Source organism: Panthera uncia, chromosome C2, assembly GCF_023721935.1.
Source record: "Panthera uncia isolate 11264 chromosome C2, Puncia_PCG_1.0, whole genome shotgun sequence".
Lineage (NCBI taxonomy): Eukaryota > Metazoa > Chordata > Mammalia > Carnivora > Felidae > Panthera > Panthera uncia.
The window spans coordinates 109,991,893-110,010,590 of NC_064810.1; the positions used below are offsets into that span (position 1 = coordinate 109,991,893).

At 34.0% G+C, this 18,698-nt stretch overlaps 1 protein-coding gene across 1 annotated transcript; it reads right to left on the reverse strand.

The window, feature by feature from the left end:
• Positions 1-157: 157 nt before the first annotated feature.
• AADAC (arylacetamide deacetylase) lies at positions 158-18,393 on the reverse strand. Its single transcript, XM_049629207.1, is given in 6 exon segments — positions 158-447; positions 450-753; positions 8,265-8,436; positions 9,512-9,581; positions 11,855-12,077; positions 18,256-18,393. Coding segments are annotated over 6 exon segments (1,197 nt in total).
• Positions 18,394-18,698: the final 305 nt, after the last annotated feature.

Sequence of the window (18,698 nt, forward strand, 5' to 3'; positions counted from 1 at the left end):
GAGAACTCTCTGAGTTAAAAAACAAACAACATGATGGCTATGAAGACTTTAGAAAGGTCACAGATGATAAACATCAATCCAAACATAACCTTTGATTCTAAGTTGTTTCCTATTCTGGGGCTTATATATATTTTATGGACCCCTCCTCAGATTTTTACTATGGATTTTCACTTAGCCAACTCATATACTGATTTTCTACTCTATGTGTAATTTTAAGTGCATAATTGGAAAGTGCTCCATGGAATCCATCCTCAATATGGTTATGGGTCACCTGAACTCCAGCATTCTGAAGTCAGGTGACATACATGATTCCATCATCTCTTAAGACATCATATTGACAGGTGATGACATAGGTCAAGGGTAAACTTCGCAATTTGTTGTCATCAGTCAACAAGGGGGATGCCCTCACATCGAGAAATCCTAGATATTTTTTAGCCAACTCAGACGACCATAAGTTGGACTGTTATAAAAGTGCCCTTTCTTAAACTTCTCAGGGAGCAAAGAACTCCAATTAATAAATTTGAACAGATGGCTTGATTCCACTGGTACATGTTGATTGAAGAGCATAGCTTTTGCAAGTGATTTGTCCGTGGTAAAGTATTCACTCCAGAACCTGACCATCAGTGATTTGGGCAGAGGTGGAAAGTGTGAATTTTCCCAATATGATGGTAAATCCATATCAAGAGTCTGAAGAGCAGGATAAATTAAAGACTGGGTCTTGAGTTTGATCTTGACATCCGGGTCATCTATGAGCTGAAAATAATTTAAATAAGTTGCTCAGAAAATAATTTTTATTTAAAAATATTTTTATTTACAAACAGTAGGTGGATATAGGATAAATCCAGAATCTCAAAAAGATAATCAGAAACAACAAAAAATAGATCTCAAAGAACTTTCCAATTTTCAATATTATATTGAAGACTACGTGTCTTAACTTAAATAGTGTGAATATAAACAAAATGATTTGTACAACTTTCCTCATGAGTGGGGAAAGAGATCATCTAATATGTGATTAAAAAGCAAAATATCTACCCTGACAACTAAGAATGGCAATCAGAGGAAACATTTTTTAAGTAAAGCAAGTATGTACATATATTATGATATCAATAGGCCTTAACATTTAAAGGAAAGATCATCTAACTAACATTCTAATTTGGCTCTGATACAAAACACATGAATCATAGGCAAAAGTCTAATTCATTTGAATATTTATGTTTTTAAAATATTCAAATTACATTAGTGCATTAACACAAATTTATCTATAAATTAATATGCATATATTTGTGGGGGTATACTAGAGGTTTCTTTTATTAATAGGACACATGATCAAAAATATTTGGAGACCAGTAACATTGAGCACTAAAGTTTAGCAGATGTTTTTGTGTACATTTACTTGGTCCTGCAAGTTGGAATGACCCATTGTGTCTTATAGATTAGCTTCTCAAAGTGTGGTCCCTGGACCATTAGCATCTGCATCAGCTGAGGATTTATTAGAAATTCAAATCCTTGGGTCCTCACCCAGACACACTGACTCAAGTAGGGAGGAACCAGCAATTTATGTTTTAACAAGTCTTTCAGGTGATTCTGATGTATACAAAACCTTGAGATCTGTTAGCATAGGTCACAAGTAGTAATTATTGAAGCCACATGTACTCTTATGCTCCTCAGAGTAAAGTATAATGTTTAAATTTAAGTTTATTTCTAAAAATTTAATATAGAGTTGAAAAAGGAAAGCATTCTGACATTTTTTCATTTGGTATAAATATAACATTTTACACACACACACAGACTTACATACTAGCAACAGCAAATGGCAGCACTGTTTATTTCATTGCATTTAAAGCAAGTTAGTAATTATAGTTTGTAAAATAAAATATATATATGCCATTACCATATTGTGTTATGTAAAAATAATTGTTTTATGTAGAAAAATATGTACTGAAGTTAAATAATCATTTCAGTGTTTTGTCTCAGATAAGTTTACATTCCATTTAGCTCACTATCTAGTATGAAGAACACTGTTTACATTAGCAGATGTGTGGTAATCATTAAATAGGTAGCTAAGAGGTAGCTGATTGAATTAAGAAAAGATACAAAACTATTTTATATTTGACCAATAAATTCAACTTTACAGGTAGGTAGCTAAAATCTTTGAACATGCATATTAAAAGCAAATTGCCTTTGTAGCTAAACATAATACATATAAAATCAAATATATAGCCTTGTAAGACAGAAATTTAAATGTAACTATGTTCAAGGAGTTTATCATATACCCTGAATTGACCACATACCCTCTTCCTCCCCAAAAGGACTGCACTGCCATTTCCTCCTCATCCCCCATTTTATGGTATTTAGTTCTGTGTATTTCTTTAAAATTATACCATTTGTACACATTTAATCAACATAGTTTACCTGTTTAAGGATGTTCCATCTCCTAGTGAACCAATAATTGTTACTGTGACTTTTACTAAATGCTTTTTCTGCATCTAGTATGATTCTGCTTCCTTTATTAATGTGGTAAAATTCACTTATTTTTGTAAAATGTACTTTTCCTTGCATTATTAGCAACTTGGTCATGGTAAATCTATATGTGGTATATGTATATTTTTCTAATACTTTATTCATGATGGTAATATCTTCATTTGCTGAATGTGATTGGCCCACTGTTTTCTTTCCTTATGTCAGATATAACATAAACAATGTGCTTCTCTGAAGATAATTAAAGAATGCACACTCTTTTCCTATTCTCTTGAATATTTTGTATTTATTTGGAGTGGTTTCTTTCTGATGTTTGTGTAAATTTCCAGTGAAGTTTCTTAGCAGTACAATTTTTTAATTATTGATTTAATTTAATGATTATAAAATATCTCAGATTGTCATTTCTTCTTCTGTTTTGAAAGTTATATTTTTCTTGGAATTTGGCTATTGTATTTAAATATTATGAAATATCATTTTTACTTTAAAGTTTTTCCAAATTTCTCTTTTAAAGATTACAATGTTCATTCTGAACTCATTGACGGCTAGTTCTTTTTCATATTTTAGGGACTGCAGAATTGTCCCTTTTTCAATCTTGACATTATTATGCCTGACTTTGTTCTTTTTCATGTGTCTTTCCAGAGATTTAAATTTTTTATTAGTCCTTTCAAAGAATTAACTTTTTGCTTTTTGTTCACATTTACTGTAAACTTGATTTTGAATATAATTTCTGTTATCGTTATCATCTTCCTTCTATTTTTTTCTTTGATTTCTTGAGTCAAATGATTATTCTAGCCTTTCTTCTTTTCAAACATATGCTTTTAAAATACAATTCCTATAAATATTGTTCTAAATGTGGGGAAAATATATACAAGATATATATTCTATTAAGTACTGGCCCATAGGTAATTACTTGTATTTTTTAAATTTCCATAAAAAGAAGGATGTTTTCTTGTTGGTCTTTTTCTTATTGATTTCCCACATTTTTGCACTGTGGTTAAGAGTCCGAAAGGTGTGATTTAAATTCGGTGATTTTTTGAGTCTTGCTTTACGGACAAGTACTTGGTCAATTTTTAAAAATGATCACATGTACTTGCTTTCTTCCCTGTTCTTTCCAGGTCCCTTGAGTTAAGTGTATTAATCATTATTCCAGTCCTCTATACACTTGTTATTTTTGACTGTTTTTCTTAATTACTGAAAGAGTTCTTTTTAAATCTCTCATTGTGGTTCCGAACATTTGTGTTTTTCACTGTAGTTCTGTTAATATTTTCTTCATATATTTAAGACCATGTTACTAAATCCATACAGATTCAGAGTTGGTATATTTTCTCGATGGTTTAACCTTTTCTGTAATGATGTGATCTTCTTAACCTGGCAGCAATGCTTTTAGATGTTATTTCCAGATATACATATTCCAACCATTTACTTTCAAATTTTCTGCTTACTTACGTTTTTAATCTGACAATATTGGTCCTACAACCAGATTATTTAGACCGCTAATATTTACTGTAATTATTAAAATAATTGATTTTAATCTACCACTTTATTTTGTGAATCCTCCTTCTTTTCTATTTTTGACTTCTTTCAGATTGGTCGACCTTTTCATTATTCTGTTTTTTTCCTGTAATAGTTTACAAGTTATACCCCATTTCTATTAATTGATTAACTGATTTTGAGACAGAGTGAACAGGGGAGAGGGGCAGATGGAGAGAGAGAACATTTTTTTTTTAATTTTTTAATGTTTATTTATTTTTGAGAGAGAGAGAGACAGAGACAGACAGAGCCCGAATTGGGGAGGGGTAGAGACAGAGGGAGACAGGGAATCTGAAGCAGGCTCCAGGCTCTGAGCTATCAACACAGAGCCCAGCACGGGGCTTGAACCTGTGAACTGTGAGATCATGACCTGAGCTGAAGTCATACACTCAGCTGACTGAGCCACCCAGGCACCCCTGAGAGAGAGAGAATGTTAAGCAGACTCCATGAGCTTGATGCGGGGCTGGATCCCACAACTCTGGGATCATGATGTGAGTTGAAATTAAGAGTCAGACACTAAGCTGACTGAGCCACCCAGGTTCCTCCCTATTTGTATTCACTAAATGATTATCCTAAGAATTATAAGGTATATTCTTAACCTCTCAAAAACAAATGAAATTATGAAAGACCTATCATTTATTTCTTCTTAGACAATCAAAAGAGCTTGGAAGACTTAAAATCTATCCTCTCCTCCACTCTTGAAATTATGATTTGTTTTTCTCATATTTTAATTTTATATATCTTATTATTTTAAACTTTCCGAGTTTAAGATTTACCTACATCTTAATAAAAAAAGATTTACCTACATCTTGCCACATTATTGCTCTTTGCTTCTTCCTGTATTATAAACTTTTATCTGCATTTTCATTCTGTCTGAAACACTTATTTAAACCACCTTTTAGTGTGTTTTATTAATAGCAGCTCTATTAGTTTTTGCTTATCTGAATATGCCTTTATTTCTCCTTTATTCTTAAGTAATATTTTTGTGCATCAAAGAATTTGGTTAACGGTAATTTTGTGTTGCACTTTGATGATATTCCACTGACTTAGAACTTACATTCTCGCTATTGAGAAGTAAGCTGTCAGTATGATTTGTACTTCTGTGAAGATACCCTTTTTTCTCTAAGATTTTCTTTCTTTCTTTTTTTTTAGGTTTAAAAAAATTTTTTTAAGTAATTTTACACCCAACATACTCACAACCCTGAGATCAAGAGTTGCATGCTTTACCGAATGAGCCAGCCAGGAGCCCCTCTATTTCTTTCTGTTGTATCTTGGGTTATTGATTGTCAACACTTTTGCCTTGTTGTCTGTATATCTAAGTATACATTTATCTCTAGCTATTTATTTAATTTTAACCTCTTAAAAAAGTATGTTTAAGGTTCATGGAGCTTCTGTTATCGGTATCTTGACATCTTTCATCAGCTCTGCAAAATGCTCTAATATTGTTGTATTCTTAAATCTTCCTTTCTCTCCCATTCTTTCCCCTCTGTTTCTGGCATAACATTTAAAAGGCTAGTGGATTTTCAGGCTGTATCTGCTATATTTCTTATCTTCTCTACTGTATTTTCTGTCTCTCTGGGCTTCTATGCTTCATTGTGCATAGTCATCCATGAGTCATATGGCCCATCTTTTAGCTTATAAATGATATCTACAGCTTGTGTAAAACCACTTAAACAATTTATAAAATTTTAATTTTGTTGATTTTATTTTTTTAGTTTTGGACTTTTGTTTGTTTTTCAAAATTCTACTTTTAGGCCAAAATTTGCAATCATGGTTGTGAATTAATTGAAGAAACTTGGATAGTTACTTTATATTCTGTGGCTGATAATTGCAGTATCTGAATTTTGTGAAGTGTCTTTCTTTTGTCTGTTGATTCTGCTTGCTTCCCTTCATGGCTTCTTGTTTACTTTGCTTGGATATGTTTTATTCTGTGCTGGCTACTGATTTTGAAAAATTTTTGCAGGAATAATTTGAAGTCTATTACGATACTATATTTCTTCAGGGAGGATTTTTATACACTGTTAAGTATACTTGAATATCAATTGCTCATCAATTTAATTTAAGTTCAAGGACAGATTTCCCACAACCATTCAGGTGATACAAAGCAAGACTCTAAATGCACATGGTTTGTTTTGTATCATACTCCCCCTAACAATGAGACCATACCTCTTTAGAGCCTCACTTAAAATCAGAAGTACTTCATAAGTGTCCCTGTTTTTTTGGAGGGCCCTGGAATTTGACTGCAACTCTGTAGCTCATCTTGGTTGAATAGTTTTCTTTTGATTCACATACGCCATTAGAGCAGAGAGACATTGAGTGCTAGGTTATCTTTGCATGTGTTTTTTTTTTTTTTTCCATACCCTTTAAAAAACTTTTTGGGGCGTGAGCCTCTCTAGCGGCGAGACTTTGGGGCGCCTGGGTGGCGCAGTCGGTTAAGCGTCGGACTTCAGCCAGGTCACGATCTTGCGGTCCGTGAGTTCGAGCCCCGCGTCAGGCTCTGGGCTGACGGCTCGGAGCCTGGAGCCTGCTTCAGATTCTGTGTCTCCCTCTCTCTCTGCCCCTCCCCCGTTCATGCTCTGTCTCTCTCTGTCCCAAAAATAAATAAAAAACGTTGAAAAAAAAAATAAAAAAAATAAAAAACTTTTTGGCCTAGGGGCACCTGGGTGGCTCAGTCAGTTAAGTGCCCAACTCTTGATTTTGGATCAGGTCATGATCTCACAATTTGTGAGTTCAAGCCCCACATAGGGCTCTGTGCTGACAGTGTGGAACCTGTCTGAGATTCTCTCTCTCTCTTCTGTCTCTGCCCCTCCCCTGCTCACTCTATTTCTCTCTGAAAATAAATAAACTTAAAATAATTAAAAACAATTTTTTTGGCCTGGAAATCTTTCATATGTTATTAGCAGTTTAATGCTCTCCAGAATATTATATTTTAATAATTACGGGTCAGAATTGATTGGTTCACCACTGTAGAAGTCTGAACTACATAAGAGAAAGGGCTCATTATGTGACATGATAAAAAGAAATTATCTCCAAAAATCCATGTCTTCTGATATACCCTTTGTACTGCATCAAGATGCCTCTCAGAGTGACAATGAGTAGGCAGTAGGGAAGTAAATTTCTGGGAAGTAGCAGAAAATCTGTTCTGCAGTATTTTTTATAAAAATCCCAAAATTTGTATCTTTCCTTTGTCTACAAATCTTAAGAAGGTTATTCTGGAGGTATCAATAGCCAAAACTTATATACTTTAAAATGTGTATAGAAATGAATAATCAACAAAATCAAGAGCAAGTTTTGTTTGATTGCATAATAAACTTATGAGCAATATTTATAATTAGAGTTAGTTATTGAATTGCAGATATTCATTTTTAAATCTACAAGTAATTTTTTTTTCATATAAGAACATTTCTTCCATGCCACTGGTGCCTGGTTTAATATTTAGGTCAGATAACCAGTATGAATAACAATTTTACTCATTATTAGACTAATTATGATTATGTGTCACTTCAAATTAATAGTTAATAGATGCCCAGTTTTGGGGTACCTGGGTGGCTCAGTGGATTAAGCTCCTTACTTTTGATTTTGGCTCAGGTCATGATCTCATAGTTCTTGAGTTCCAGCCCCTGTGAGTGCGGAGCCTGGTTGGGATTCTCTCTCTCCCTTTGTATCTGCCCCTCTCCCACTCACTCTCTCTGTCTCTCTCTCAAAATAAATAAATAAACTTAAAAATATTTAAAAACTAGATGTCCAGTTTGGCTAAATACCATAGAGATAGTGTAATAGTTGGCATCTGAAAATTATAATTCCTTCTGCAAGTAAGTAGTATCTATAAACCTGTTAACATTTTTTGTCTATAGGCAAGATGATTATTCTGATAACAATAGTTTTCATGTAAGTTTTAGTATATGCCATGAAGAATACTGGAATAATCTGATTTTGTAACTATAGTGACTGGTATCATTGGCTGATTGCACAAATACCAGCCCTAATATAACAAAATAGCATAGCACTTAGCCGACATATTAATGATGTTTAAACCAATGACCTGGAAAGAGTACTTTATCATTTTATTTTTTAAAAATCTGACAGAAGGTAGGAATAGAAGCACTCAGGATACAAATGTTCTCTAATGTTGATTTCTATGTATAATCTCTAATTTCTAACATATTAACATAACATAATTTGCATGGATATTTTAATGTTTGAAATAAATATTTAAGGATAAGATATTTTTAGAAAAAAAAATCTGAGCAACATACCTGTTGAGTCACTGCTGCAGCTAAATTCCCTCCAGCACTATCTCCAGAAATTCCAATTCTTTCAGGATCCACACCATATTTATCAAGAACATCTTGGTGTAAGAACCACTTTAATGCATTATATACGTCTTCAAATTGATTTGGAAAGTGATATTTAGGGGCTAGTCTGTAGCTGTGGGCAGAATAACAATGTTCGTTAAGCCAATTATTTTTCAAAAAATAAAATGTGTGTGTGGGGGGGCATTCTCTAACCCTTAAAATCATAAGTAAAAACATTTTCTTTAGCAAACCTGGTATTTGAGGTCATTATGAATCCAAAGACAAATGTCATTCTTATGATAATGCTTGCTATAAAAGCCTTTACAAATTTTTACATGTTTACATAAATAAAGGCTTGAATGCAAAACTTGGCTAAGACTTAGGGGAAAAAACTCAGGTGATAATTTCCCTTAAATAAATTTTTACCAGAATGGTATTTTCTTTGTAATCATTTTACTTTATTAGTGACCAATAAATAGCAAACAAACGTTAGGAATTATTCTATTCCAACTTAATCTAATAATCAAGTTGGCAAGTAGTCACTATTATCCTTTTTTTTTCAGTTTCTTCATTTTTCTATTTATTCCCATTTGTTTTGGTTTTTATTATTAATAATTGATGTAGAATGTTTTTTTGAGAGTAGATTGTGCCTGTATTCCAATACGTTATTTGGTTACTAATTACATTTAATGGAGGCTTGTACCATGAAATATTCTATACTAATTGTGTTAAATTTATTTGAGCACTTAATCTTTAAAACAACTCTGTGATACAGAAAATATTATATGACTCTCAGTTTACATCTGAGAAAACTGAGCTAAAATGGTATTTATCTGGTACAAAGTTATTCAATTAATTCTAGAACCAGCCTTTAAACCTGATTCTCTCACCCTGAAGCCCTCATTTTACTTTGCTAATTAAGAGTAGGCTAGAAATCCAGCAGAGGTCATTTGTCTCTAAGATGCAGTAGTTTAATTTTATTGTAACAGTTTTTTGACTTCCTGTTTTTGATCCCCGCTTGACCTAACTGTACAACTCTTTTCTCTCTGACTCTTTTCTGGTCATGTGAAGTTCATGTTCTCTATTCTCACCTTCTCCATTTTATTTGAAACACCCCTAGAATAACCAAGGAATGACTAAGACAGCTTAGAGCATCCTACTCTGTATGGTATCTGGCCCAAACTCTAACAAATCAAGAGTACTCTTACTTGACTGAAATGACAACAACATCAAATCTATCCCCTGTCTGTTTTGACAGAAAGTCATAACTAAGCAAAGCTGAAATGAAAGGAAATAAAATCAGAAACTAACCAGTGTATCGATGAGTGTTTCCATCAACACAGAGCTTATAACTATAATTTGTTCCTAACTGAAATGTTCTGGGAAAACTATTTCTAGGATTTCATCATAGGTATAAAACATGAATTCTTCTGCTCAGTGATCCTATGATATACGCATTGTCAACTCTCTTGTCCTTCCCCACATTTCACCCTGGATAACGTAAGCCAAATTCACCCTCGTTAAGATCAATCTCTTCCTCCTTCGTTCAGCAAGTAGTAGGTGGTGAAAGAATAACCACAGACAATTAACCCTCTGGCTTTCAGCAAGTCACATTCTACCACAGACAGGGGCAAGGAGGGCCAGGCATATAAATAAAAAGCAACAATGCAAAAAATATTAGTTGTTTTAATGGAGGGGTACAGAAAGTGTCATGTGGAAATGGCATTAGACTTTATTAAAACTGCCAGAGAAAACTAAAGAAAAGAGGATGTAGGGAAAGCTAAAACCTGATTTATATATTTGTATGTTCTAGGCAGACAAAAAATGTGTTTTCTGGAGCTTTTTTGGTCTTGTGAGCGGAGTGGGGATGAATCACACATATTTGCTATTGGGATTGGGTAAGTGCTTCCTTTTGCAGATAAGAAAATTTCAAGAAGATAAAATAGAATTTGCCAGTAATGAGAGGAGGGAGAAATCACCAAGTGTTACAAGGGGAAGTATCAGAATATGTAGTTGTCACAAACATTAAATCATGTGGGCCATGAAAAGAAGAGATTCCAAAGTCAGGTACTGAATATTCTTAAGATATCAAATACACACTAAGTTTTAAACTTTTACTTAACATTTATATAAAAAGGTCATTCTTGGGGCACCTGGGTGGCTCAGTTAATTAGGTGACTCTTGATTTTGGCTGAGGTCATGATCTCATAGTCATGAAACAGAGCCCTGAATCAGGCTCTGGATCCAGAATGGGCATGGATCCTGCTTGGGATTCTCTTCCTCTCTCCCTCTCTGCCCTGCCCCAACACTCTCCCTTCCTCTCCCCACCCCCTCTCTCATAGATAGATAGGTAGGTAGATATATAGATAGATAGATAGATAGATAGATAAATGGTCATTCTTATATTTTGGATTAGAACATAGATTTTTATGTCTTTTTAATATAAAAATAAAAAACATCAAAATTTTGCTTATTGCTAAGTAAGCTTATTCTTACTTAGTTCCTTTCTCTTGGTAAGCATATTCTCATTCTTCAGTAATACTGTGATGAAAAGATTTTTAAAGAAGGGCTTTGGGTAACAGGGACTCATGGAAACAAACTGAGGCATGGCATTATCAGATTTTGTCTTAGAAACCTCACTCCATTGCCAGCTAAGGCCTTTACTGCCTGTATTTGTAGAAAATCATAGAGAGGATCACATCCTTTCCTACTTTGATTTATGTTTCCCATCTACATCACTCCATCAACACCTCTTTTCTTCTTGTCGCAGAGTGTGTTTCTCTTCCTATGTGTTGCCAATCCTTCTCCTCTGTACTAAGTCCAATTTCATCTCATATCTTCTAGATCAGGCAAACCTCATTCCATCCTCCAGCCCCCTCCCCTTTTCTGCAACATATTTCTATTAACCCCCACCTTTACCTTGAGTTTACAAACATGTTCATAGATCTCCTACAGGTAGATATAAAATAAATATAAAACATGCTTTTATACATAAAATAAAATATAAACCTTTATATTATATAAAGTAACACGATATATATTACATATTTAACATTTATGTAAATATTAAAAATACATAAAATTGAAATACACATTTTTTATATAAAATAAAGATAAAATACTCATACTCAACTCTTCTTTTCCATCTAACACCTTTCTCATTTCTTTCCATATCTATGCTGATTGAAAGACTAGAGTCACATCTCCATTTCCTCATTCCTCATTCAGTATTCAATGTACTCCATTTTGGTTTCATTGCAACATCCCATCATTTCTGCCATTAACAAGTTCAATAATAAATTTCTAAGTTCATGAAACACTTTTCTTTCTTCTGAAATTTGCTACAGCCTTGGCTATTGATTATCCCTTTAAGAAAGAGATTTAACATAATTCCTTTAAACTAACAGAGCTCAAAGAAATGAATTTCAGACAACTGAAGTGTTAGCTTATCTGGGATGTTTAACAATATATCTTCTTGATATGTTGAAATCACCATCTTAATACAATGTGTGTTGTATGATAAACTACAATTTCTAACAAGGGGCACATACCAGCACTCCCCAAACACCAACCACCACCGTGAATATAAAATAAGCCTCTTCTTAGTCTCTCCGGCTTTCATTTTGGTACATATATGCAGACAGGAACATTGTTGAAAGTTGTCTCCATCACAGTGACATTTTCATCAGATGTGGGTGGGACTTCTTGAAAGCTCATAAAGAACATTACAATGTTCATGGCATGGTTGATTCCCAATAGTTCAATAAACAGAACCTAAACGGGTGGGGGGAACCACACCAGGTTACACATAGCAAATATCAATATTATTTATGCATGTAGGAGTATGCTATATGCTCCCAATGGTCCTGTGTCATACTGTCACAGGTAAATCTGAATGCCATGGTTAGAAATTTCCATGACTGGAAATTCAGACTTTTTACCATAATAGTTGCTTTAGATTTAAAAAAAGATATGTAAAGAATTATTCAGGTATTACAACTTGGTGGGTTCTAGGCTTCCTACTTTGAGCACAAAGATCAACAGGGTAAGTTCCCTACTTTAAATAAGCTCAGAGTCAAGTGGGAGAAATGGATATATATAAGCAGTTATAAAGCAACATAATTGCATAACTGCATGTCTCATAGACATGTACAATGAACTTTGGCAAGGGCCAATGGAAAGGTAAACTAGCTGCCTGGATGTGAGACCTAGGGAAGAGTTTTCAAATAGTAGGTGACCTCTGATACGGAACAAAGTTTGGCTGAACAAAGGAGGAAGTCTCACTCTAGGGCAAAATTAAAGACACAGGTACACTCCTACTTCAATCAGAGAAATGCAGGTAGCTTAGTAAAGCTAGGAAGTCAGGTCCCTACAAGGATGCATAAAAGAAAAAGGACCTCAAAAGGTAATTGGGAGCCAAACCATGATCTATAATGTTGGAATTCCAAGAATCAAAAAAATTGTTTTCCAACCTTACGTTGGAAACATGTGGAGTATGGTCCTAAGTGATCGATTAAAGAGTTGGGTCAACCTCTGTCCCACTTAATGGAGATAAATGCAAAGGGAATAAACAAAATTATCTAATTTCAACACCAAATCATCCCCATGTTCCTGAAAGGTAGGTCAGGGAGATACATTTCCCAGAACTCCTTGCCAGGTTAAATTGTGTTACACAGAGGCACTCTTGTAAGACTGATAGGGTAGAAATAAAGAAAAAGCCATTATTTCCTCTGAGCCCCTATGAATATTTATGTGAACATTGACAATTATGTGGCTTTCCGTACCTCTGGTTGTCCTTTTGAGAATTACCAGTTCAGTGATGCAAGCAGCTTCAAGTACTGGTGGCTTCCCTTCACCCCACACTCTAAAGGTTGTATACCTCAAATTCTATATTCTCAAACTGTTCCTATTGGGATATTTATAACAGTATCTATATTGTAAGAAAACAATGATTGATAGAGAATATAGCCCAGAAGTTCTCAAGAAAGGAGACCATTTAAGACACGTGCTGGAATTAGATAACTGACCTGGTTAGATTTACAGCTAGTAAATTGTCTCATTGCTAATGCAAAATAGAATCTGTTCACACATGAAATGTAGTAGCAAAAACGTTATTAAATTAACAACTGTAATAGTTCTTATTAAAGGATAGTTTTGAGAGATCAAGTAGCTATTGCAAAAAAATATTATGGTGAAAATAATGAGTTCAAGCACTAAGCACTAACTGAACTTGAAACATTACTGAAAGAAAAATTACATTCTCAGTTATTTAGGTTTTCAGTTCAAGTTACAGTCAGTAAAGCAGATACTCTGTAAACTTTCCCTAGAAGAAATCTCATCTTTAACAGCTCTAAAAGCAGAACCAAAGTTTGATCTTGTAAATTGTAGAATTGCCATGCAAGGTAAAGTCACCATCCACCAGACATTTTAAAAGCTTGGTCTAAGTTATTATGTGGGTGATATTCTGAGTAGATTACATACATTTATATGGGTTCCGAACATCCTCAACTCCCAAATCCTCCCAGACCTCCCCTAGTAGAAGCAACAGAAACCAGCTTCAGTAGTAGAAGTATTTAAGGAAAATGAGGCACCAAATTTCCCAGCTATTGGAGGGGAAGAAATCCAAAGGCTGAGGGAAATAGTAATCTCTAATATCTAATTTGGTATTGTAAATAAATATCTAATTTATTATTGTAATCCATAACCCACTGCAACACTGTGTATTCAGCAAACTCCAGAGGATATCTATACAAAGACATTGAGAAATATATTAGTGAGTGGAACCTTAGCATCTTAGCATACCAAAAGAAATGAGAAAAGATAGTATAAAATCAACTAACAGATTGATGACAGGTTGATAAATACTAACAGCTACACACACACACACATACACACACACACATATAAATATGCACTCACATGTATATAATGCACTATATATATATATTTATATTAAGTTATAGATCTCATTAATATCTAAGTCTAGCCCATGTACAAATCTGTATTTATATGCACATCAATATCCATGTCTGTTTCTATCTCTATAAAACTTTTAGGTATTTTTCCAGAAATTTTACTTGAACATGATTTTCAATATTTATTTTATCCAGGATTGCCAAGGTTCAGCTGGGAAATTTTTTCATATGGTTTTATCTGGCTATAAAATCACAAGCATACAGTGATAACACAGGCAGTTGTATGGAGATGGATATAAATAACAATAATATTTACTGTGTTTAGTTTTTGCCAGGTACTGTGCTTGTTCCCATTCAATTCTTACTAAGACCTGGTACTCAATGTACCTGAGTACACTGAGATGGGAGAGTTTAAAATTTCTGTTCATGTCCACCTAGGCAGTAGATGCTGGATGTGGAATTAAGTCCAGGTCTGACTCTGGAGCAGATGTCACTCTTGACTGGCCAGTATGCCATCTCTTAGTGACCATCACTGCAAAAGGCCCATTGAAGAAGACAGAGCATGACAGTGGATGCAGCAGTCAAGGATCCCTCAGTATCCATAGAACTTTGACGGGTATGAGAGAAAACACAGAAACCTAACTCTTTGGCCACCTTGCGGCTGGCCCAGGGTCCAGCAGAATGGTGTTATATTTTATGACCAGCTGCATTTTCCAATCTACGAATGCTACATCTGGGTGTGTGTTTAAGCATCAAACAAACACCCCCTCCTTACTGATGCCCAGCAGCTATTCCAAAGGGACTTCAGTTGTTAGACTCACAAAAAGTATACACTTTCAAGAAATGACTGCCCTCATGTTACAATTGCAGCCAGAAGTGTAGAACTTCATGCAGAGTGAACTGCAAATGCCTGACAGGCTTTGGGAGGCCAATTATTCTAGCTATGAGTGTGCTTTAGGTCTTCTCCATATTTTGGATATACTCCGCATACAGATATCACCACACATGCTGACCATGCCCCCAAAACTTGGGCGTCTCCTACAATTGCTCCTGTCTACAATTACACAAGGGGTGGAGACTTGTACCTCCAGTAGACCATTTTCTGTCATTTATTTCTATGTTATTTCTACAGTGTTAAATAATGTTCTCCATTTTTCAGCTGGGTGTGACTTTTGCACAAACACTCCAACCAATTAACAAAAAATGTCTGAAGAAATCACATAAATATCAGGCCTGCTGATTTTAAATGTTAACACAGAAAAGCAATAGATTGTTTAAGCATTAATTTATTTAGTTTTAACAAATTTAAAATTTCTACAACCTACGACATAAAGTAGGTATCAACACAACATTTTCCGCATGGAGGGAATATAGTTGGCCCTCTGGCTTTAAATAAAAGCTAAGTACAGAAAATATAAGGCCCTCTTTCAAAACATAAGTCACTGGACTCAAGTATTTTATCTGCAAAATATGAGACTGTTTAGTTCAAATAAATATCTTTTTAAATGATAGAAAATGGTCTATGTTATGCAAGTTAAAGAAAAGGACTTAGTTATAGAAACAGTAATTGTCACATGTTGTATAAGACAGTACTAGGTATAAAATTTTGTAAGATGACTTTATAATCTCACAAACTTTTGGATCCTACTAGAGTGTAATAAATGTATAACAAAAGACTAGGAAGCCATCAGTATGTTAAAAATAGTGTCTGTTGTCCCTGGAGTCTGAACTGAATAAGAAGGGCTTTACAGTTTCTTTAATTGTCTTCCCTTTCATGAAGTCTGATGAGTTAGAGCCTTAAGTTAATGGATATATCTTCTCAAATCATTTACTGTTTTTACACTAACTCTAAACCCTAAAAGGATTTTTAATGTAAATTTGAGATATCAAATTATAAACAAAAAAAACATTCCGACCAACTCTGGAATTTATACCCTTCAGTTTATGGACAAAATGATTTCTTGCATCTTTATCATCCAAAGATCTATCATCTAAAGGAAAAATAGTAAAACTGAATTTCTGATGATCCAAATTTAAGAAACAGTGCTATGACTTTGGCTGCACCCAAGTTACAGATCTGCATATCAATTGTAGGTATTCAGCAATTTGAAAACTAAAAAGATAATTGGGCCTCAAAGTGTTCATCCTTTATAGGCCAAAGAGTAGCAAAACGAAATAAGCAGGGCTAGAAGAATCAATGACAAATGTAGGAAAAGAACAGAGATGATAAAACCAGTATTTTTAAAAATGGTCTCAAACCTAGGGAACTTCAAATTGTCCCAATACAATTAAGGAAAACCTTGTAATCTGATATAATGATGGAAAACACTTTCACAAATGCTTATAACCTCAACCCCGAGATAGAGCTGACAGTGTTATGTTATTTGATTATAATGTTACTTCTTACCAAGACGAGATGCAACCTCCAAGTCCTTTCAAGGTGATGCTGAGCCATCTATCAAAGTTGGCATTTTGGTTAATTATATTTGATATTTCTATTCCAGGAGACAATGCTACATCACAGACAAGTTGACAGGTGATTATATTCAGTGACTTCCATTTTTCTTCATCATTGAATTATTAAAAGTTTGAATTACTATTCAAACAGCTTCCAACTCATGAAGAAAACAAATTAGAAAAAAAAAATTGCTACAAAGTGGATGATATACTACACAGTATTGCAGAATGGATTTTAAGAAGAATGGTATGAAGAAATATCACAAAGGAGAAATATACATATTCATAGAAGACATGGACATATTTGGTGGTGATCACTAGTCAAAACAAGGAGGTGACTAAAAACTGGTACTGGTAGAACTTAGAAGAGGAATATATAATGAAAGACAAAATAATTTCAGAAATAAACACTAAGTTGAAAGTAACACAAGGTATTATATACGATAGAAATGAGAAAATCAAAAGGAAGAAAAAATGTAGGAAAAGATTAAAAAGTACTAGGAGGGAAAATGACACCATTTTTGAAGACATACAGAGAGGATCGTGTATGTATTTACATGTGTATATATGTATATATACACACAAAATTAATCTAAATAATAAAAGAAAACAAAACTATAGACCAAAATAAATATTTTAAATACAATTCAAGAATAACTTATAAAAGATAAAGAGTTGAAGCTATACTCCAGTGAAACTGACCCAAATCCAACAACATACTTGCTAACAAAATTACTACAAATGATCAAATCACTAATAAAATGAAAATAAGACAAGTCTTGCACTTATTCAGAGCTACATTAATGCCAGAAGAGATATTTAAGAACACCTTTAAAAATTCAAGGAAAGAGATAATGAGCCAAGTGTTTAATACACAGGTTAACTGTTCTCAAATTATTATTATTCTAATTTTTTTTTGTTTTTTGCTCCAGAAGGCAGTTTGCTACAAGATGTTTAAAGGAGATGAAAAAAAAAAAGCTTCAATTTCACATAATGAGCCTTACTAGAAAAGAACCACAAGTCTTTGAGGAGCAACTGGAGACACTGGATAGGGCAGCCAGCTGCCCTGGCACCTTAGCAGGTCATGCTTTACAACTGGAAATCATGTACATCCAGTTTCCTTTGGCTTTTTACCAGCTGACTTGTTTACAAATATTTCAGTATGAATGCATTTGCATGCTTAAATACAAGGTTACTGCACAGAATTCTGTAACTAATCACAGCGCTAGTCAATCTTACTGTTTCTGAAGTTCACACTTCAAAGTGCTTCATTTGGGCAGGATTCATGCCATGAAACTCACGATACGACTTTTTGTCGGTCTTCCTGTCTTTTAATATTTAAAAGATCACATTTGTCTTTTAATATTTAAAGTTAAAGCTACTTGACTACTTCCTTCATATTTATTCTATTAGGGGTCTGCATTAAGGAATAGTTAAAATAAAAAAAAAGTTTTTAAAATCAGCAAGCCAGTTTTACGAACAAAATTTCCAAGACAGAAATTTTTTTTAAATAACAATAATACAAATACTTTCTCCTGATTAAACTGTTAAATAGTCAGTCAATAAAGCTCTATAATTACCAAATCTGTTGAAGTTTTCATATATGTGTTAACCAACATTAGTTTCCATGGCTCCTCAATGTTATCTGGGACAGGTATATAAACATAATATGCCCCAAGAACCCCCATAATCAGAAGTAAAATGGTCTTTCTTCCCATGATGGTTCTCATCTGCTCTTTTGACTTGGTGACACGGCAAATACACTTGAAATATTCAGTGGCTGAAAATTACACCCACGTTTTGGCACCCTCATAAAGTGTCATCTAACTTCCGGAACACAAATTCCACTGCTTAGTCTGTCATTTCATTGGCTGTCCTGTTACTAAGTTTACTCATTAAACTTAGTAACAAGTACAAAGAACTCTTCTGTTGCAAATTTTATCATACCCAACAGCCTTTATTATGTTGCTAGTCAAGTCAGTAAACAAACATGTATTGCACAGTTACTAGGTGTAGTAACTAC